The sequence below is a fragment of the Strigops habroptila genome, chromosome 1, assembly GCF_004027225.2.
Source record: "Strigops habroptila isolate Jane chromosome 1, bStrHab1.2.pri, whole genome shotgun sequence".
Lineage (NCBI taxonomy): Eukaryota > Metazoa > Chordata > Aves > Psittaciformes > Psittacidae > Strigops > Strigops habroptila.
Genome location: NC_044277.2, coordinates 39,456,295 through 39,479,246, shown reverse-complemented (window position 1 = coordinate 39,479,246; position 22,952 = coordinate 39,456,295). Strand labels below are relative to the sequence as shown.

The window sequence follows — 22,952 nt, the reverse complement described above, 5'->3', positions numbered from 1 at the left end:
CCTTCCCCGACATCATTCTGTTGTTTCTTTCTCTCCAGCTTTGTCTTCAGGACTGTTAGTGGTTTATTTCATCTCTTGACTGTGCAGCAATGTTTCTTTTTCCACTTCCAGAAAAATAAGCCTGATCACCTTTCATAACCTAATTACAATTTGTAACCTACTTGTGCTACCTTATCAGAGAATATGTGCCTGGGAATGTGTGCCCAGAAATATGTACCCCCAGCCTCTTGAAGAGTTGTGAAGTCCAATGGACTACCAGTCTGGCAGCACTGACATGGTCCTCACAGCGTTTTAAGAAGCCTATGCCTACTTAAAGGGCAGCTTTGTACTTCTACAGATGGCCGGCAAGACAACCTAGAGTATGTAATATGTGTAGGTGTAATCTCTCTTTAGAGACAACAGCCACCGTTTACCATATCTGATTTTAAATGGTGACCTCAACTTGACTTGAAACAGTTTGTATCTTAAAAATAGTCAGTGTGGATTGTCTGCTACCCCTTTGTCTGCCATTCTACAATGTTGCTTCGACCTTCTCTGGTCAAGTTTAATTTCTGTCATATGTGGGAGTTCTTTCTGTGCTTTGTAGTGGCACATGTAAAACGTTTTTGAACCAGCGTTGACCCTCCTTGTAAATACACCTGGTGCAGTGAAGCAGAACATGGATTTACCAGCATATGTGCTGGCCTGTGAAGAGGAAATCAAGGCTTGGTATTGTGGGAGTGCAGTGCTAAGGCAGCAGCTCTTATTCCAGGATTTCAATGCTGTGCTCCTCAGCATTGATATGCCCCGTATGCTCTGTCCCCACAGAAAGTGAAACTTAAGAAATTTAGCTTTGAGAAGGCAGTGCAAGTTTTGAAGAACAACTTGAGCAGAGCCGGCACCAGCAGAAAAAAGATTTGGCTGGTGAATGAGTGAGAGAAAGGTGCTTCAGGTGAGATGTTTCTGCTCTCGATGGTGTGTTTAAGCAGGACTGAGGGCATTGGATACAAGTGTCAGAAAATGCAAAATTCAGCATTTGAATAGCTTATTTGAATCTGAGGTCAGAATAGTATTCTTTTCTGTAATGTGTTTGACTATGTACAATGGCAGTCTTTTCTTGCTGGGTTTAGATGGGTAAAAAGTCCTTTCCCTTGCTCCTGCAATAAAAGCAAAAATATCAATATGCTTGGCATGGTATGATGCAGGAAAGCAATTTCTCCTTTGAGCAGAGAATGCAGTTTCAGTGATGTGACTATATGTTTTGTTTATTACATGTTCTGTATCTTGTCATACTGATTGATAAAATGTGCTTTCCTGGGGACCCTAATTGTCTCTACCCCACTAGCTATCATCCTTTGCATTCTTATTTCATTGTTTTTTTTCTCCTTTTATTTCTCTGCTTCTGCAGCCTTCCCTCTTCATTCATTTCTCATCATCAACGCCATTTCTGACTTAATAGGGATTTCAGTCTCCTCTGCTATACCTTTTCTCATATGGCTTTCATATGGTCCTGAGAACTTGGTTGCATCCCCAACAATGAAGCAGTCTTACTGATTTTTAAAGCGTCTTCTTTGCACAATGCTGAATTTTGTGGAATTCAATTTTAAGTTCATTGTTCACAGTTCTCCTGAAACAAACTTGGGTAACCATTGTGAACACTGATTTATTCTTAGTTCTTGCTTGGGAAGTTAGCTGCATGCTCCATGAGTGCTAAAATCACATATAAACAGTGGGGCTTGAGCACAGTTTGAGATGTTTTGTTAGGTACAGTGTAATCACATGGCCTGGCTGTGAGCTAGAGGTTTGATATTTGAAGTTACAAAGGTTACAAGCTTTAATGAGCAGCCAGTATGGTTGTAGTAATCATGCTGTGAAATTCTTGCAGTTTGCAGTATGCAGCTGAAAATAATTCTTGTCATGAACCTTCAGTTTACTGTGTGTCTAAATCTGCCAAAATTATCAAGCATGGTGCCCTTCTTTTTAAGGCACACAGGCTGTGTCCTGTACTCTGTGCAGAAAGTCCTGGTGTGAGTCTCTCGAAGTCTGTAGAGCTCCTCCAAGCTGTGTGCAGTCACAAGATCAGAGCCTAGTTCAGTGAGAATGTCTGTGATTGTAACTGCTAGGTCTTCATCTGCTACCAGTTGCAAGGCTCTTGACCATTAAGGAGGATTGGAAACAACAGGAAGTGCTAAATGCTGTGCAATCCCGTTATGGTACATTGTGAATACAGCAATTTTGATTGTTTTTAAAGCCAGAAAACAAGAGATGTCAAGGCAAAGTCAAAATAGTAGCAGTGGTCAAAGTATTAATCAGTTTCTGAAAATGAAATAAATTAACGTATTGAGCAAATGCAACAAGTCAGTCCTCTACTCAGAACTTCTATTTACTGTAGAATGACTTCTCTCAAATATAAAAGAACTTTAGTCAAGTTAATATTCTTGCATAGCTGCTGTTCTGGTGATTTGGGGAGCTCTGTGTCATCCTTGCCCTTGAAAAAGATCACCTGCAAAGACACACGTTTTTAAAATGCAAGGTCTCTAGTTCTCCCTTAGAGTGCTTAAAGCAGGAACAATCAAGTGAACTATCACACCAGCGATTCATAACCCTCTCTCAAAAGAGAGTTCCCAGATTCCCACTCTGACTCCTCTCTGAAAATAGAAGGAATGTAAAATATTTTTAATTTTGGTTAACTGCAGAGAAACTTCTTATTCATGTACAAAACAAATGTGAAAAGCATGCTTAAAAACTTGGATGTTAATTCTTACTCCATCTTCATTCAGTGACGAATTTCCTTTTACACTCTTACTGTCACCACAGCTTGAGCATGTAGTTTCACAAGACTATAGTTAAAGGGTATTTCTGTTTTTACATGCCAGGTTTTCAGACCTGACTCAGTGGCAGTTTGCAGTCCTTCAGGATATGTTTGGTAGGTTTTACAGAGCGTACTCATATCTGTTCAAAAACCCCTGATCTCAAGGATTTAATCTAAAAACCTCCAAAAACTGCTCATGATATAGCTCTTCGAGTTCTATTTATCATATTTGCAGTAAACTGTTGCTTCAGACAGTATCTTTTGGTGCCCTCACATGTATCCCAAATTGCAGCAATCACTTAGAACAGCTGGGCAAGAAATCAGCTGGAATGTGCCTGTTTTAGATTCATGCCCTCAAACGAATATAATTACACAGAGTTTAAAATTAAGTAAAATAAATGAGTTATAGATAGACCTCTGTGAAGCTGCAGAACCCAGAGTACAGCCTTATACCCTTGAAGTTAACGAAGGTTCTGCTACTTACATCAGTGAGAACAAGGTGGTTCCTCACAGGAATACTTATACCGTTAGTGATGAATGTTCTTCTAGTACCCCTGTACAGATTATATATCACAAAACTTCATTTCTGCTAGTGTAATCCACTGGCAAAGGATTCAGCACTGTCTGATTTTTTTTTGAGAACTCTTGCAACTTCCTCTTGCAACTTAAGAAAACTTGTCCAAGGTTTGCAAACTTCCAGGAGGAACTGGGCTCTGAGTAAGTGTATTAGCCCACATCAGCATGATTGATTTAACCCCAAATTTTCATCTGAGTTTAAATTCATTCTTAAATCCATATTGCATACCCCAGTACAATGGCCTGTGTTTCAGGAGGGATCTTCTAATGTATATCTAATCTGTATATCTAATGTGTATATCTAATGCTGTACAGCTAATGAAACATAAAGTAGTCTGCTGAAGAAGTAACTCTTTTTCTGCAACTGAATTAAATGCTGGTATTTGAAGAGGGTGGAAAAAAAAATAATCTGGTTTTCTTTTGTGAAATTCAGTGTGTTAGAGAGGAGCCCAAGTCATAACATGACGCTATTCTAACAAAAATACTATGTTTAAGTTGCAAGCTTGGCCATGAGTATGTGTCAGCATTTAAATGTGAGGTGACTGCAGAGGAAGAAGCCCTATGACCAATGGAACCAGATGGTAAATGCTGCAGGATGCAAAGTGATGTGGGTTACAAAATGACCAGGCTGCTACAGAGTAATTCTGCACTAATTTAGTCCTAACTATCTTAATCCATGTTGCAAGCAAATTGTAGAATGCATAAAACCGTGTAAGGTTTGTAATAATTATTTATTGCATGAGCATGTAGTTACCTGAATTTGAGAAAACAAAAGCTAATATGTACTAATGATCTGTGCCATCTTTTCCCCTTTTGTTAAAGGGAAACAGAAAATAAACATAAAGGAGAAGCGGTATACTTTCTATGAGGCCACCTTCAAAGCCTTCATCAGGGCTTGTTGGCTGTGAGTCTTCTGTCCTCCTTGTTTTCATGGACATGTTGTGATATTTTCATGATCTTTGAGTGGGTTTGAATTACAGGCACATCTCAAAGCAAGAGGTCACATTTGCAAAAGACTGTTTATTGCCAACAACATCTTTAACTAGTTGAAGGCCATGTTAATAAATAACCATCTTCTCCCCTTAGACATAGTAGCTATTAATGATTCTCCCTAACAAATGTCCTGTTAATACATTCGTCCAGACATGTGAAGGTTGAGCATTAGGCTACGTTACTTCAATGAGATGAAGGTTTCAAACATCAGCTGCTACCCTGCAAATAGACCTTCCTATGTGCCTTTCTGGAGGGGGTGGACAGAGTGATAAATTTCAGTTGACGACTTAGTTGGGTTATAGTCTGGTGATGATATTAAAGAGACACATTAGTTTTCCCCAAACTCACTGAACGTTAGCGACCTACTCATTTCATGCCGTGTTGTCTTCTGAGGCTCAATGATGCAGAGAGAAGCTAGCTCTCATTTCTCTTTCATGTATCACATAGTAAATGCAGTCATTGGGTACTGCACAGTAGCTCATGCAGGGCCACTTGTTACTTAGTGTAATTTGTTTGAGTGGCTGCGCCTTCGGTTTCAAGTACATTGATGGGTAGGCTGAAATCAACATCTGTGTAATACCACCATGTGTATGAACTAGGCCTTTAGGACTGATGTAGAAGTCCTTGTTGCTTGTCTCTCTATTACATCTTGTTTTGGAAGGCAAAGCGTGTATGTGAAGGAGAAGGAGAGAGTGAGGAGCTAGGTAGGTACTGTTGGGAGTGAAGAAGGTTGGGTCAAACATCTGTGTTCTCCAAAGAAGCTATGTGAAGCTTGTTCTGCCCTTCCATTGTATCATTTGTTATGAGGATGGGGGCCCAAGACTGCTGGTTGGTATTCAAGGATCACCTGCTACGTGCTCAGGAGTGTTAAGTCCCGACTAGAAGCAAGTGTGGCAGGAGGGCCAGGAGACCTCCATGGATGGACAAGGAGCTGCTGAGGAAATTTAGAAGGGAAAAAGAAGCTTATAGAAGCAAGGACAGGCAGCCTGGGAAGAATATAGGAGCATTGTCTGGGAAGCTAGGGACCAGGTTAGGAAAGCTAAGGCCCAGTTAGAATTAAATCTGGCAAGGGATGTGAAAGATAACAGGAAAGGATTCTATAGGTATGTAGCAAATAAAAGACAGACTAGGGACAACGTGGGCACTCTCCGGAAGCTATCGAGAGAAGTGTCTACCATGGATTTGGAGAAGGCTGAGGTTCTTAATGACTTCTTTGCCTCAGTCTTCACCAGCAAATGCTCTGACTGCACCACCCAAGTCTTGGAAAGCAGATGCAGGGACTGTGAAAATGAAGACCTTAGGCTCACTGTAGGAGAGGATCAGGTTCGAGACCATCTTAAGAACCTGAACGTGCACAAGTCCATGGGACCTGATGAAATCCATCCATGGGTCCTGAGGGAGCTGGCGAATGAAGTTGCTAAACCACTGTCCATCATATTCGAAAAATCCTGGCAGTCAGGTGAAGTTCCCAATGACTGGAGGAAGGGTAATATAACCCCCATTTTCAAGAAGGGGAAGGTGGAAGACCTGGGGAACTACAGACCAGTCTGTGTCACCTCTGTGCCTGGCAAAATCTTGGAGCAGTTTCTCCTGGAAAGCATGCTAAGGCACATGAAAAACGAGGTGGTTGGTGACAGCCAACATGGCTTCACTAAGGGGAAATTCTGCCTGACCAATTTGGTGGCCTTCTATGATGGAGCCACGGAACTGATGGTCAGGGGCAGAGCAGTTGACGTCATCTACCTGGACTTGTGCAAAGCGTTCGACACTGTCCCACATGACATCCTTGTCTCTAAATTGGAGAGACATCAACTTGATAGATGGACCACTCAGTGGATAAAGAACTCGCTGGATGGCCTTCACGCAAAGAGTTGTGGTAAATGGCTCGGTGTCCAGTTGGAAACCTGTAACGAGTGATGTCCCTCAGGGATCGGTGTTGGGACCGGTCCTGTTCAACATCTTTGTCAGCGACATGGACAGTGGGATTGAGTGCGCCCTCAGCAAGTTTGCTGACGACACCAAGCTGTGTGGTTCAGTTGATATGCTGGAGGGAAGGGATGCCATCCAGAGGGACCTTGACACGCTTGTGAGGTGGGCCGATGCCAACCTTATGAAGTTTAACCAAGCCAAGTGTAAGGTCCTACACCTGTGTCAGGGCAACCCCAGTCACTGCTACAGGTTGGCCCTGCAGAGAAGGACTTGGGGGTGTTGGTTGATGAGAAGCTTAACATGAGCCAGCAGCGTGCGCTTGCAGCCCAGAAAGCCAACCGTATCCTGGGCTGCATCAAAAGAAGTGTGACCAGCAGGTCAAAGGAGGTGATCCTGCCCCTCTACTCTGCTCTTGTGAGACCTCACTTGGAGTACTGCGTACAGTTCTGGTGTCCTCAACGTAAAAAGGACATGGAGCTGTTGGAGCAAGTCCAGAGGAGGGCCACGAGGATGATAAGAGGACTGGAGCACCTCCTGTATGAAGACAGGCTAAGAAAGTTGGGGCTGTTCAGCCTGGAGAAGAGGAGGCTGCTTGGAGACCTCATAGCAGACTTCCAGTATCTGAAGGGGGCCTATAAGGATGATGGGGAGGGACTCTTCCTTAGGGACTGTAGTGGTAGGACAGGGGGTAATGGGTTCAAACTTAAACAGGGGAAGTTTAGATTAGATCTAAGGAAGAAGTTCTTTACAGTGAGGGTGATAAAGCACTGGAATGGGTTGCCCAGGGAGGTTGTGGATGCTCCATCCCTGGCGGTGTTCAAGGCCAGGTTGGACAGAGCCTTGGGTGACACGGTTTAGTGCGAGTTGTCCCTGCCCATGGCAGGGGGATTGGAACTAGATGATCTTAAGGTCTTTTCCAACCCTTACTATTCTATGATTCTATGATGATGTCATTTGGGCTACTCCTGAACCTCACTCCAACACCTTGTGATTTTTATGGAGAGTTTCTGATTTTCCTATACCACAGTGATTGCTCTAGTAATTAAAAAGGGAGGGTAGAAGGATCCTTATACTATTGGTAGACTTGGGCATCTATAAAGCTCAGGGCAACACTAGACTACTGAAACTTAGCACACTGCCATTATTGGCCAAAGTCATCCATTTAAAGCTGAAAAAATTGTATGTGAATCATAGATACGCTCAGCTTGGAATGTAGACATAGTCCTTGGGGTTTGCTAGCTGGAGTGAGACACTTCCTAATACTTAGGAAAAACGCTGATCCTCTTCAGTGTAGTGGTTTGGCCAAATTTCCTCTGGAAATGGGGATTTGGTTATATGGAGCTGCTGTTTGTCATTACTGAGGTTTTTTACCAGTGAAGAAAATGACGTTTTTACTTACAGTTTGCATGACACTTTTAAGTCTGTAAAGTATTTTGGGAACCTTCCCTTTAAGTTGGCTAACATGTTGGTACAGTTTTTCTCTGTTCCATTTCATATGATCCTTTTGAAGAATTTGAGAGAAGTATTTATTCTGTTATGTCAAATTAAGATGCTATTTGACCTTTTCCCCTATCTTCAAAAGATATAGGGCAGTGGAAAAAAGTTGAGGAAATGGAAGATGTGGTTGCCTGAGGGCTGGCAAAGTGAATTAATTCATTGTTGATATCGATTCAAAATTCTGGAGGATGCAGTTGAGGCAAATGATTATAATAAAATGAAGTTAGTGTTACAAGGTCAGAAAACAGATGTTAGCTTAATGTAAGACATGGTTTAAAATTAGTGCCAAAAATACTGACTACATGAATCTGGAACACTGGCATAATATATAAAGTCTATTATGCAATGTTAACAAAATTACAATCTTGTGTGGATTAACTTTCTTGTGTTTTGGTATTTTTCTTCAGTTGAATAAACAAGGATTAGTAGTTTGTATAAATTATATTCTGCTTCATTTCAGTGTAATGTTTTGTTTTAGAATTTTATTTTCATCCTTTTGCAAGCATTATGACATTATTGTACTACCACAATGACATTAGCAATTTTCAGTGTTTCTTTTTAAATTTTTTTTTTTTCCCCACCACTGCCAAAATTCCTGCATGAAACCAAGATTTTAACAACTGTGGTGGATTTACAGAGAAATAAAAGATGCTTCTTTCTTCATCAAGGCCTCCCACCCCTTTTAGAGCTACCTTTCATGTCATCAACTATGATGATATGTATTATACATGTTCTGTTATCATATATGAGTTCCAACAAAGTTTGTGGATCACCTAGCTGAGCACTGAATAAACTTATCCTTTCCCCACAGACTTAAAGGCAAGGCAGGCAAAGGTTTGACTGTGGATTAGAATCATTTGAGTATAGAAAACTGTTTACCTGAACCAATACAGTTAGTTTTACCAAAGCACTCCTATTTCTAAAGCTGCAGAGGGACGAACATAATCCTCAAACCTCGCCTGATTTCTATATAGCTCTGTTGGGCCACTTCATACTTGGAAGTCTGAGATGTGATAACTTAAGTCACTTATTTTCCATTTAGTATATCAATGTGTTAATTGATGTTGGTTGTCACACAGCTAAAATGCTGGGTCTAGTAAGTAGAAAAAACATGAGGGTGGTATAGGAAAAAAGGTTTTTCCTCATATGATGTGATTATGCTGTTCAGAATGGGTTTACCTTTCCCAGAAACACAGCAATATAGCATCAATATAGCAAATACAGGTGTTTTATCTGAGCAGAAGCTTCCTGTTCTTATGCCAGGTCTTGGGGGTTTTTCTGTGTGATGTATTACACAGTCCACTTCCACTCTAATCAGATGGCAGCATACCTTTTTCCCTGTTCTAACCTGAATTTTGATTTAAAAAAAATGTTTAAATTAGGAGGTGGACATGAGTTATGAATGTTGCAGAGTCCTACCTGTGATTTCAATATGCAGGCCAATGTGGGAAAGGGAAACAGGGCACTAAAGGACGGAAGAATGGGTGTCAAGAATGTCAGTGAGAACAGTGGTCAGCTTGGTAAAGAGTTCAATAAAGGTTTCTGCCAATGCATATTGGTTTAGTTGGATGGAGATATTGGTGTGCTAACGTCGGGAATCTGGGCTCTGAAGAGGAGGAGCAGAAATACCGGTGCAGGGCTTAAAACTGAATGTTGCAAGGGAAGTAGAAATGTGAAGGATTTATAACCATCACAGGAATGCCAGTGTTGGAGAGCATGAAGGTGATAGGGTGATACTTTCTGTAACTGTAAGGTAATAAAAAATAACCTGAGATAGCATGGACAAAATAGAATTTGTCTTCATCACAATTGCTCAGGAAGGCATTGTGAAAGAAGCTGAACAGGGTAGTGGTGCCTGTCTGCTGCACTTCCCCAAACTCTTGGCGAGAACTCTGTTGCCTAATGTTACACTAGCATTACATTGAGACTTTTCCTTTTTAATACTTTCATTTGCAATTAAAAAATAGGAGTCCCCTTGTGATATTAGGAGGTATTAGAAACACAGGTGGCTAAGAATATCATGCAGAAAGAATAGTCTGGCAAAATAATGGGGAGAAATTTAATACCGGGGTGTAACGTCATGCCACTGGAGATATGAAAATCTTCTGTGACAGCAGTTTGCCATTATGAAAATGAGACAAACTTTAATGTCTTATCAGATCACAACATAATTATAAAAGGCTAGTATGATGACAGTGTAAAAATGATAAATGAATCTCCGGAATTTATTGGGCAACATATTTCTGTAGATGGAAGAAATATTATTTGCTGCAGAGCATTGCTGAAAGTCATCTTGGAACACCTGACCAACTCCATCCTCCTGTCCTTAAGAGGGATGAGTTCAAGCTGAAACAGATGCGGAGAAGGGCTCCTAGGATAACCAGTGGAAATGGAAAGGCCTGAGAGGGCTGGGTTTTTAAAACCTAGAAAAGAGGCTGAAAGAGATGTGACTTCTTCCTAAATGCCCGAGAGAATGAAGGACTAAATGCCATTATTGGCCCCTGAAATTACTTAGGACTCAGAATTACGAGACAGCTTCTAAACCAAGTGAAGTTCTGAAACCCTTCAGCAACAGTATTTTGTTCTACCCCACAACTACCCATTAACCTCTCTAAAAATGGAGCATGGCAATCTTGATTCTGAGCTTGTATGATGCAATTGTGCTGCTCAGAATGGGTCTTCCTTTACCAGAAATTAGTTTTTAGCCCTATGCTCTAATCATGGGTAATAAACTAGATAGCTCTGTTATCTTGCTCTGATACAAGTGCACCCTTGGAAAATTTGAGGGTTTGACTTAAATGAGAATAAATTTGAGGCATCCCTGGCAGTGTGCAAGCCCAGGTCGGATGGGGCTTTGAGCAGTCTGGTCTAGTGAAAGGTGTCCCTGCCTATGGCAGGGTGTTGGAACTAGATGATATCTGAGGTCCTTTCCAATCTAAACCATGCTATGATTTCATGATCTATGGAATCTCACAGTAACATGTTTGTTGCATACTTTTCCACTACAGCAATATTTGAGTTTTGATTGTTGCACTGGGGATTCACTTGTTTCTCTTCTTTGCCTGTTTATGTAGATATGTATGTTAAAATTTTTTTTAGTTTTTTCTCATGTTTTCACCAAAAAAGATTGAAGTAGTTAAAGAATTCCCCAAATTTTCTCCTTTTTTAAAAAATGCTGTCAACTGGACTACTGCTTCTCACATCACAAGAACAATGAGACTCTGCACTGGGCAAGTCTGTCATAGTTAAACACTGAGTAAATTTAGGCTATCCATGCTCCTTTTTATGTGCAGGTAGCACATAGTGATTTGTGTCCCTGTGTGTGTGTATATATATGCACATGTAAATGTGTATCCTATAAGGGATAAATTCAGTTTGGGAGGCATAAAGATGCTGTAATTCAGACCTATAGAAATAACATAAATTTTAAAAGAGATTAAAATACACGAGGCAAGGGGTGATTGAGACACAGATAACTATTTCAGCAGAAAGGCAAGGGAAGAGCAAACTGCTTAAGTTCCCCTAGTTGGTCTTCAATGCAAAAACAAGATGTAGGAAGTGAAACAAGCCGAAGATGAAAGCTGAGCCAGGATTTCTGTGTTTGCAAGAGTCTAGTTTGATGAAAGTTACCAAGCAGTCAATACTTACAGTAAAATTTAAATGTGTGTATATATATAATATTAAATATAATGTATTATATATGTTTTTAAATATACACACATATTTCAGAACAAGGCTGAACAAACCCAAACCTGATCATTTTGAGACGGGCAAGGAATCGGAATCCACTTCTCTTCAGTTGCTCTCCAGTTTAATTCTTTTACATTACACCCAACCACAGATAATTCATTTTTGTCACTCTTATTCTGACTCCGGTCTAGTAGCACATCTTCACTAGTACAAACATGTATAAAGCAGTAATGATGAGGCTTTGCTGAGCTCTACTTCCTCAAATTAAACTCCTCCTTGGAGGTTGCTTTGCCGTTCTGCCCCCTGTGATGATGGATTAGAAGTGAACTCAGATTTCCCAGGCCCCTCAGAGATGGTTCTCCTCACAGTCCCAGTAACAAAGGTATAGAACATCATTGCAACACTCAGGTACCACAGATGATGTGGAAGCAGATCAACATGAAGTGGAAGTCAGAAATAAAGGTTAAGATAAATTATTGCCTTAAGTTTAAGATTTTTTCCTTTATTTTTTTTTTCATGGAATGGGAAAGTTGAGCAGTTGATTCAAGTGATGTAGAAAGTTGGATGGGGTACTTCATGTATTTGGGCAGAGTGGGCTTATGATTATTCCTCCCCAGCAGTTTTAGATCAAAGTTGATCAGAGTTTGGTTTTCGACACACTTCTGCCTTGATCTTGGGGGTAATGCAGAGAAGTCTCACATTCTCAGTCATTCGGGAGATCGGATAAAGGCATTGCTGTTACCTCTGGGTTTATAACTTACGAAGTAGCAGCAAACCAGATGACATTAAAAGCCAGAATGAAACATCTAAAGCAGAGGAGGGAAAAAAATATTATTTTCAATTTTTGAAAAAGCTGTTAAAAAATAGAGTAATTTACCCCTCTACTGTCTAAGCTGCTTTAAAGCAGGAACTTAAATATAGACCAATGTTTAAGACTCAGAATAATTTGGAGCTTGATTTTTAAAAATTTTTATTTCTTTATACTTCTTAATGCTCATTCTTAATTCATACTGCTAAGGAACATCTTTTCTATATACATATGTAAGAAATTTTGTGGCTTAAATGAAGAACTTACTACTTATAAACCTTGTAATTGAATATAAATTTATTTAATTTATGTACCTATTAAAATACGTACATGTAAATTTGTTAAAAGCGTAAGCCATCGACAGAATTGGTATTTATATACAGTTACTGACCTTTTGAACAGTAGATACTTATTTGATAAAACAGAGTGGTTTGTATACTCATTGTTGTAGCTCTAATTCTTTTAAAAGTTACTTTATTGTTGGAAAAGCCACAATATAATCTATTTTAGTTATTTTTTTTAAGTTTGCATTTTGTGCAAAGATTAAAATGAAGCCACTCTAAGCTGTTGAAAAATGTGTCCGGATTTAAGAATCATTTTCATGAAGACATGACTTCAATCAAGAAAAGCCCAGACATGTCAGGTGGATTTTTAGGAAATGGTTTCTAATGTGCACCGTAAGTATTGTATGTAGCAGAATTGAAAAGAGGACAATAGTTGTGACCATGAACAATAAGAAAAATGAGATTGGCTTTTTAGGTGATGCAAAGGGTAATCACTGGGAGGAAATGAAACCTCAAACGCTGCTGATGGTGGATGGACAGGTGACGGTCACACGAAACTTGACTGCTTGCAGTAGGAAGTATCGTGGCTTTAGACACATTACTCTGCTAGTAATGTAGCAAAAGGCAGATAAAGCAATAATAGTTTGGGGATACACAGCAGCTTTTAACCCTGGAAAAATGTCGCAGTGGTTTCTGACCCCCACTTCCCCAATCCATTTTGGAATTAAGAAGTAAGTGCTGCTGTAGCAAAAGAAAATAGGGGATTCAGAGGGAAAATTGAAGACAAATGCCTGTGTAGGATCAAAATTGGTGTCTGGAAAAACCTGCTGCAGAGGCTCAGTGTGATGGTTCTTACGGATGCTCCTGTGGCTTTTCAAAGGGGGCCTGAACTTAGACTTTTGTCACCACGCCGTAGATGTTAACCTAAGTACTTGTCTTCACCTTTTAGCCATGAAATACAGCATGCTCTTTGTTAAAAGAGAAGCTGTTGCTTTTAGGATATCCATTTATGAAAGTTAACAGCTATGTTACATAGTTTCTTTTAATTAAATGTTTATCTTTCGTGTCTAGAGGTGTGGGCAGGACCATGAATGAAAGGTAATGTCTCGTGTATTGCAAAACTGTTGGAATGGGGAATACCAGAGTAGGGACTGACAGCGTTCCCTCTGATGTCTAGATTATTTTTATCTCTGATGAGTAATAACATAGTTTCATTTGTAATGATGCTCTTTTCTCCAAATTTCTCTTTGCTTACCATGTTCTCTTTCTCTTTATATCTGCACAAAATACTTCCTTGATGCTCCTTGTGATACGGCAACAGAGAGCTATGCAAATAAACATTTTACACCAAATTAAGTATTTTATTTATGCGTGAATGAACTTCCCCCCCTTCAGAGTTTCCTTACGACTACTGTATAAACTAAGAATGATGTGCGCAGCATACACATTTTGCACTTCAAGACTTCTTTTTTGAATGGGTAAATGTTTGCAAAGTTAACTTTGGTAATGATAGAGCATTTTGTAGTCTAAAATCCATTACAATGTGTGTTGATTGAAACTCTCCTGTCAGTGCCCGCTGTTTATACTGCCCTCTGAATCTGTACTTGGATACCAGTCTCGAAACGCTGGGAAAGACCCGGATCAGGTTTCAGTAAAAATGTGTAATACTATGCTGGAAACGAATGTATCTTGCATTGCAGATTAGCTGATCAGTCACTGAGCAGAAATCTTTTGAAACAAAAGACAGCTATGTTTGCTTTGGGCATTGGTCTGATCTTACGGAATTTTAAGCGTGCAGTCCAGAGCCCAGTGCACAGAGCTTTACAGAGGGATAGCAGGTACAGAAATATAAGATCCTGTGGCCTTTGAAGAGCTCAAAAGTCTTTCGTTTCACAGTACCAAAAGATTGCTCATTGATCCAGTTTGTACTGCTTAAAAACTATTCTTCAACTTTTTTATGCTTTTTCTCCATTGTCTGCCTATACTTGTTTAGAAATAACATAAGGTCAGAAAATTAAATATTAAATTATTTATCATGTACTTAACTATATTGATAGTTATTAATTGATATATATTAAGTGCTAAACATTTGTTTTGCGTTATTGCATATTTTCCATATGTTTCTTTTGCAGGATTTGAGAGGCTTGTTTTATAAAGAATCTAAAAGTCTCAGGATGTGTTTACATTAGCATTTTAGTTAGATTGGGATCTCTAATGTCCTTGAAGGAGTTGCCCCCACTTGCTAGGCTGTAGTTCGTGTTGTGGAGCAGAGATGGAGTGCAACAACAGGACTGTTGTAGAAAGACGAAATGTGGGGCTTACCTTCAGGTAAACCCTTGCTATGGTCTTGCTCTTACAGTACAGTCCTTGGGGCTATACTGGAGTGAAGGGGACAAAAACCCGTCTTCAAGCAGGTATGGGCTTCAGCTCCAATTGTTGGGGTGATTTGCTAATGTAGACCTAGCTAATTCCCATAAGGACCGTGGGTTTACATTTCCATGAGGAAAAACCCCATAGAACAGCGTTTCATGATGAGGCTCAGGATCTTCGCTTTGTTTGATGCCATCACGTGTTTATCTCACATACAGTATTCATGTGATTTCACACGATACTGAGTAGACTTCTGTGGGATTACAGAGCACCTGTGCATAGGTATTACTGATCTGTTGTTGTTACTGTCATGAGCAAATGCTAACCTTGAGCTGCCAGCACGGCCTCTCAGCAGGCTTAAGTTACAGCTTTTCATGTGCTTCAAACTGCAGAAAAAAATCTGAGTAAAAATGTTTTTCTCTGAATTTACACTGGCACTGGGCAAGCTTCAGTCTCTAAAGATATCTTCAGCTTTCTTACAGTAATAGGAAAAGGGGGTTTTGGCTGGCAACTTAGATCAAATTACCTATGCCCTCCACTTTAGCTGTTTGTTCTGTAGAAGCAGAACTATTCAAGAGCAAAAAGGTTAGCACTTAGGTGGCTAAATACCTGATCTTGCAGATACAGCAGGTAATTAAACCCTGGGCTTCCTGATATCTAGGGTGAACATGCAAACACCAGCCTGCTTGTGAGTGTACAGAAATTTCCTATGAACCATTACCTACAGAACAAGCATCATCTGTATATACACAATTATAAACAAAATTATTATTTAAAAAAAAAGTCCTTCTCAGTGTTTCAAAATAGCTAGGTAGAGTTACAGCTCATCCCATGTAGAGATGAGAATTTGGAAAAGCCTTTTGTTTTCACAAACTAAAATTAAGCATTAAAGATGTTTGCTTCTAAGAGAAGATCCTGGCTGAAGGTGCCCCCCAGTGCCTTCAAATGAGTGTGGGAACTCTGAAATGCTGGCACACAAGAAGAGCGAACTTTATTTTCTGCCTCTGTGGGATGATGATACCTGGTCAGTGCCTATCGATTTTCTGTATGATTCCTTTTATTTTTATTTCAAGAGAAGGCAAGAAGGGGAGTAATGAGTTCTCATGCTGCTTTGAAGCCAGTATCACAGTTCACTGCATCACTACGGAAATCTTATGGACACCCAAGATTTGTTGGCGATAGGTGACAGATAATTTGCAGAAACGGTAGGAGAGGAGGTACCCTTCTCTTATGTTTAGAAGAAGACGTTCAGCCTGGCAACAGGACAGTGCATTTGTTATTATGTGGTACTTCCTCAAGGGCAGGATGGGAGATTAAATGAAGGTGATGTGGGAAGTTGAGATCTGCCACGTGGGAGTGCTTGTGGCCTTGGTTTATTGTTATAGTCAGTTAGGATTCTGATTATTAACAGTATTGTTACAAAAGTAGAAGTCTTAATGTTGAACCCAGGGCAATCTGGCTAGTTTTCCTATCTGCAGGGGTAGGGTGTGTAAGGCACCATGCCACTGAAACAGTTGTGTCTGCACATGGACACCTCTACTACTTTAACTCTTTACTATGATAACCTTTTCTGTCCTTGAGAAAGTGGTAAAAGTGAGACGTAGTACAGGGTGTTACAATCTGTTTTAGCTTCTCAAGCTGCATTTTAGTCAGTGCTGGTTACTTTAGCTGTATATGCACTGAGCTCTTATGTTAGGTTTTACATTGTTCTTCAAAGAACTAGATTTAAAGATTAATTAGGGCGGCGGGGAGTGAGAGTGTGTGCCTGCAAGGGAAAATGTGATTGTGAACCTAGCATTAGAGCACTGACCTGAAATCAGGGAGGGAGAAGGGAATGAGAGATTTGAAAAGCATTCATAGTGGATTCTTTCAAGAGTAAGTAGAATTACTCTTCTCCGATGGAGGAATATAGAGATAATGTTGTATATATACTTGCTGAAGTACTATGTAATTAGATTAGAGGATTAGCCATAATCAGGTTTCAGCCATGGAGATGTTAACAGCTGTATCTCATCTGATTTAGCGTGGATGCGCATCCCAAAAGAAGGATTATCCTTCTAAATTGTACTGAAGAAGAAATACTTGTGTGGTGGTTTGCCATCACTAATACACACATCGGCTGTTTTAGACTGCTGTAACAGGCCTGTTTGAATGAGGAGGTTTGTTACTGGAGGTCACAGCATATCTGCCATGGAGCTGCACAAGTCGTCAGCCTCATGTGAGACAGGGATTTGAATCAAATGGAGCTCTCTGCTAGACTGGGACAAGCAAAATGAAGTGGGGAGATACAGGCGTTGCTGACGCTAGCTGCAGTTCCCATCATTTGGACTGGGATTTTTTCTACCTCTTGCAAAGCAGCCTTTTCTCTAAAAGTAATAAGAAATACAGAAATAAGTTGTCACTACAGTAATTATGTTTTTCTTACATCTATGCTGAAGCTCACAGAAGTATCAGAAAGGTGTTTCGGCAGGACTGGCGGATTGGGGCAGGGGAAATGATAAATCTGAAAATGCTGAAATGGTAAATAATTATTTTGAAATATTTACTTCTTCTGTGGATTGAGACAAGAAGTCATTTCTTTGCAGCAGAAAAGAGCTTTCAGTGTGTGCTCCTAAACTGCAGTTGTTCTCCCCTTGAACTATCGTGTATGAAAAGGAGGCATGTTTTTGCTGCATAGCCCAGGTGATTGCATGGGAAACAGCTTGGTTTATGGTGTAATGTTTTTGTTTAATACCTTTTTTATTCCAACAGGAAATATGGGATGTATAAAATCAAAAAGGAAAGAGAATCAACATGGAGATGGGCTAGATTTGAAGAATCAACCAGTACGTAAAACTGAACGAACTATTTATGTGAGGGATCCAACGTCCAATAAACAGCAAAGGCCAGTAAGTAGATAGTCTCAGGGGAGAATTCCAGTAGCAAGATCAAAGCATGACTGGCATAACTTGAATTTCAATCCAAAGCACATGCATGAAAAAATTCAAATGATCGCCAGTCCACAATTGGGCTTTTAGTGTCGTGCAGTTCACCCTCAATGAATAAATACTTAAAGAAATAAAAGTAAAAATTTGTGATTTATTACTTAATTACTTTATGTTTGTCATAGTTTTCTGCATGAAAACAGTAATCCTTGGCAATGCTTGATGTCAACATAGGTACAACTGTAGAAGAATGCTAGGTGACTTTAGAAATTGAAGTAGCTAGAACTGTTGTTAAAAGCAGTGGTGTTGGAGTTTTAATAGCTATGGGATCCGAGTGTTGACTATTCTATTTAAAAAGGATGAAGTAACCATGGGTGACTCTTTACCAGCTCTAGTCAGCTTCCCTTTTACTCACTGAAGGCCACTACTTTCCCTTATACAAGGTGTGTAGGTAAGGATGGGAGGAGAGCAGAGGATGCAGTCATGAAGGGAGCAGCGCTGTGTTGCAAGAAGAACAAGCCAATGTAGTTCTCTGTGTGCTGCCTGGCATTAGAAAGGAAGGGTGCTAGGAAGGGGAATCCTGTTGGCTACCAAGTGGGTTTGCTGTTTTTCAGATTGCCTGGTACCCTTTTTTCCAAGCCTCTGTACTGTGCTGAGGAAACTGTATTTCCTGACTGCGCTTACTCAGGGTCTGTGATGTCTGTCGGTGTGAATGACACCTTTCTCACCCCTCTCTCCAGCTGTCACAGTGGTTTCAGTGTGCTTTCCATCAGTGTAAACATCACAAACTACCATCGTGGTTTTTTTAATCACTCTTTTTTATTCTTGCACAATCTTACCAACATAACTGTGCTTGTAGCTTTTTAGCATGGCAGCTACATGTGAATGTCCCATTAAAGTGCCCTGCCTAAAGCCTCTTCAGCAGAAGTCACAAAGCTGTTCACTGCCTCCCCAGAGCCTGTGTCACAACTTCCTGAAGGCTGAGCTGCTCAAGTCAACATCTAGTGGGGTTTACTATATTTTTATGTTATAATTCACTTTTGAAGAATGGTGGGAAAAGATTGGAGCGTTTTCATTTAAGACATATAAGATGATACCAAAGCAACTGAGTAATATGTAATTGTAATGTAAGATTGTCACAAAGATCTGAAACTGCTTAATTAAAGATATATTTTATTGTAGGCAAATACAGAAGCACAGCTCTTACCAGGACAGAGGTTTGTCAGTGAAGGTAAGTTTTTATAGGAATCTTACTGCTGTGTGCTATGCTCATGTCAGCCTGTGACATAATGTGAACGTGCCTTTGGCTTTCTGCCTTTGTAGAAACAGAGGAGCACGGAGTCATTGTGATAGCTTTGTATCCCTATGATGGCCTTCATGAAGATGACTTGTCCTTCAAAAAAGGAGAAAAATTGAAAGTTATTGAGGAGTAAGTATGACAGAACTGATTGTATTGTAGTTTCTCTTTGGGGTCATCTAGTTCCCTTTATAGTGTTTTGTTATCCTACTCAACATGAGAATATGAATGGTAAGAGAGCTCCCTTGTATGTGAAAATACAAATGCCCATGGAGCTGTTCCAGGCTGGATGGGGCTTTGAGCAACCTGGTGTAGTGGAAGGTGTCCCTGCCCATGGCACGGGGATTGGAACAAGATGATCTTTATGGTCCCTTCCAACCCAAACCTTTCTATGACTTGGCAGCTGCTCTTGGTAACAGCGACTGAACATTGATCTAACAGAGCTAATGGCTGCTCAGGGGGCTTAAGTTCAGAGGAAAGATACTTCTTCTCCCTCCAGCAAGAGCAAAGCTCTCAGACAGTAGAACCCAAATAATACTTTATCATTTTTCTTTCCTGACAAAACTACTGTTGTTTTCATTTTCCAGGCTGGGAGAATGGTGGAGAGCAAAATCTCTCACAACAAGGAAGGAAGGCTTCATTCCCAGCAACTATGTAGCAAAAGTAAACACCCTGGAAACAGAAGAGTAAGTTCTCGCAGGCAAACGTCTTCATCCTGGTGGTGTTATCTTTTGTGGATGGCGAAGAGAAATGGCTCTAACTCTTTGAAATACTTTTCAGATGGTTCTTCAAAGACATAACCCGAAAAGACGCAGAAAGACAACTCCTGGCCCCTGGAAATAGTCCTGGATCTTTCCTTATCAGAGAAAGTGAAACATTAAAAGGTAGGCTTTGGGGTGAGTTACTTTGGAATTGGTAGTAGAGTTAAAAACATATAGTCTGTTCTATCTGCCTTTGCAAAAGAAGGCATCAGGTGGCACTGGGTGTGGAGTAGACCCAGTGCGTCCTATTGTGTGAATTTTCTGCAGTTCTGTAGAAGTGGGAAGGATGAGAAAATCACTGGGTAAAGAGAGAAGAGAGTTACAGGTTAACACCCAAAGTTGAGATAGGGGGAAAAATAGTGTGTGTGATTACACTGACAAGAAGCAGGAATGAATGAAGTGAGAGATCTTTTCCTAACATTTGTGATTTCTTTATTGAAGGACACTTTTCACTATAAATAGTAGATGCTGCATTTCATAGTCTTCCATTATTGGATCTGTATCCATTGCTACAAGTTTTACAATGCAGTTGGTGTGTAGTGGGGGTTTACACTTCTGCACTGCAGTGTGGGGTTTTTTCAGAAAGCACTTTGGTAAAGGTTTGTACTGTAGACAGAGCTCTTTGTACTGAAAAGCTTAGTGAAGCCGCCAGACTATTCAGCTGGGACTTTGAGAAGAGCATAGGAGGTTCTGCCCCAGCATTTGGACTCTGAGAGCAGCCAGACTGGATTCTCCAGCTGGTTACCCTAACAATGCATCCTCCAGAGGAAGGTGCGTGAATCCCTTCAGTGGGTCACATGTCTGTCCTCTCTATAGCATATAGTTTTTCTGGCACTAACACTGCGGATCCCTGACTAGGTAGCTCTCTGTAATGAGCCCATATCATTGGTTTCTGTGCTCTCAGATGGAGACTCCTGAATGACGTTCTCAAAGGAAGACTCCTAAATTCAGCATAGGCTGCTGAGAGTAAGGCAAAGTACCCCATTTCTTTCTAACCCCTTCTGTCACTGGATCTGTGTTTGGTGAGAGAGAAGGTGATGAGGTGGTTTCTTATCCTCTGAACGCAGACAAGAATTGTATGAGCAGAAGAAACGAAGAGCTCTGTGTTAAGGGTAGATGCTTGCTGCCCCATCTAAATTCCAGTTGAGGCTAGGCTCCCTAGAACGAAGAGATCTGCTCTCCCTCCTGTGTACTTCAAGCCGTCTCCAAACTGTCCTTTTGCTAGTTGGCCCAGGACATCCAGCGTGTTTGTACTCTGAAACACTGATCTCTCTGAATTTCAGCTTCTGCCTGGGGCATGTGACAGCCCTGGCCTTGCTTTGCCAGCCAGTTCCACTCGAGCTGGGGGGACTTCCTGCAGAAGCGGGTGTTGGATGTGATGCTGCCTGGATTATGGAAGTTCTGAGCTTGTTGAATAAGATTGAAAAAGAAAGTGTGACTGTAAGCATTTTGGTGACCAGTTCAGGACAGGCTGTTGGGTGACTTCCTCCTGTTGGTTGCAAAATGCTTTTTGAGGAAATAAGGGAGTAAAAACTAAAACCAGACAAAAAGGTGATTTTGTTAGGCTCGACTGTGTATGCATGGACACTGTAGACTTTTGCTATCTGTTAATGATCATTCTTTCTTTATCCACAGGCAGCTATTCTCTCTCCATAAGAGACTATGATCCACAGCAAGGAGATGTTATTAAGCACTACAAAATTAGGAGTCTAGACAATGGAGGATTTTACATCTCTCCAAGAATAACTTTTCCCAGCATCAATGATATGATCAAACATTATCAAAGTAAGTTAAATCAGCTAGTGAATTACTTAATAGAACACAGTCATTGTTTCCTGTGAAGGAAAAGAAATGCTTTCTTGTTTTATTTCAAACCTTTTCATCTTTTTCTTTCTAAATAAACTTGTCATGTATGTTATCAAAGATAAAGTAAGACTGGAACCCAAGTAATGTTGTTACCATAATCAGAGCTAATGCTGCTTGCTCTGTGTCATGCCCTTGTGAAATCAAGAATAGCTTTATGAAACACCTCATCAAAGTTATGATGATATGAAACTATAGTAAGAATTGTCTGCATTTTAAATAAATTAATTCTGTATTTCAGAGTAAATTTGTACTCATTATTAGCAGAAATACGTATACAGTTGTCAGTATCTTCTTTTTTCTGGTGTTGAGTGTGGAATTGTTTTTATTTTTCTATAAAATTATTTGTTTATTTATTTATTTATTTAAAATAGCATTTTGAAGAAAGTAAGATTCCATTAACGTTAAAGAAAAAAATTGTACCCACATGGAATATATGCATTTATTATTAAAAAAAAAGGGAGGAGGGGGAAGAGGAGGGACAAATCTCTAACTATGTTTTAGCTACAAAAGTGACTTTTCATTCTGCATAACCTCCTGGTTGGTAGTTCTAAAATACAGTGGGTTTTAGTCTGGGAAGACAGAGAAGACAAAAAATGTAGGGCAGAAAATCACATAGTGACTTTTCAAACCCACGCTGAGGACTTGGCTGTGAGATTTCTCTGAAGTTGTTAGACACATGTGGTAATTCTTTGGCACAGCTGGAAAGCCTTGAAAGTTATTCAACATTTGTATTAAAGTTATAGCTAGTTAGTGTCTGAAGCAAAAAATAATGGTGACCTACTTATGCTTGCATGCACATGTATCTGAAACCATGCTGCAAGAAAATTTAATGACAAATTCAGAATACCAGTCCCAAGCCTGACTCTAGTGTGTGTCTTCCTTAACACACTGTCAGTAATCAGACCTTATATTGCAGTTATTTGGTATAAATTGTACTAAACTCTGTTAATAATCTGACTTAATCTGATGCATGTGATACATCTTTATTAAATTTGTCTCTGAATACTAAATTTCAGTTCAGAGGTTCTTAAAGTTATGTGAAAGCACCAGAAAGGTTATATTTTCATCTAAGCACTTGATTATTTTGAACATTATTTTCAGCTGGTTAGTGTACCCCTGCAACAAAGTAACGATTGTCTCAAGTTGTGAAGCGCACAAGTGTAACA

General features: G+C 40.0%; 1 protein-coding gene across 5 annotated transcripts in view; it reads left to right on the top strand.

Moving 5' to 3' along the window:
• LYN (LYN proto-oncogene, Src family tyrosine kinase) overlaps positions 1-22,952 on the top strand; it is a 49,219-nt gene that overhangs the window by 6,137 nt on the left and 20,130 nt on the right. For 2 of the 5 annotated variants that reach the window (XM_030483508.1, XM_030483480.1), the window contains exons 2-7: positions 17,690-17,763; positions 19,045-19,093; positions 19,186-19,291; positions 19,747-19,845; positions 19,940-20,043; positions 21,556-21,705. In XM_030483508.1, the coding sequence (XP_030339368.1) occupies positions 17,695-17,763; positions 19,045-19,093; positions 19,186-19,291; positions 19,747-19,845; positions 19,940-20,043; positions 21,556-21,705 (577 nt within the window). In that variant the 5' untranslated portion in view covers positions 17,690-17,694. Of the gene's footprint in view, positions 1-404; positions 932-17,689; positions 17,827-19,044; positions 19,094-19,185; positions 19,292-19,746; positions 19,846-19,939; positions 20,044-21,555; positions 21,706-22,952 lie in introns of those variants that run through there. The other 3 variants (XM_030483490.1, XM_030483471.1, XM_030483500.1) reach the window with 2 other exon arrangements.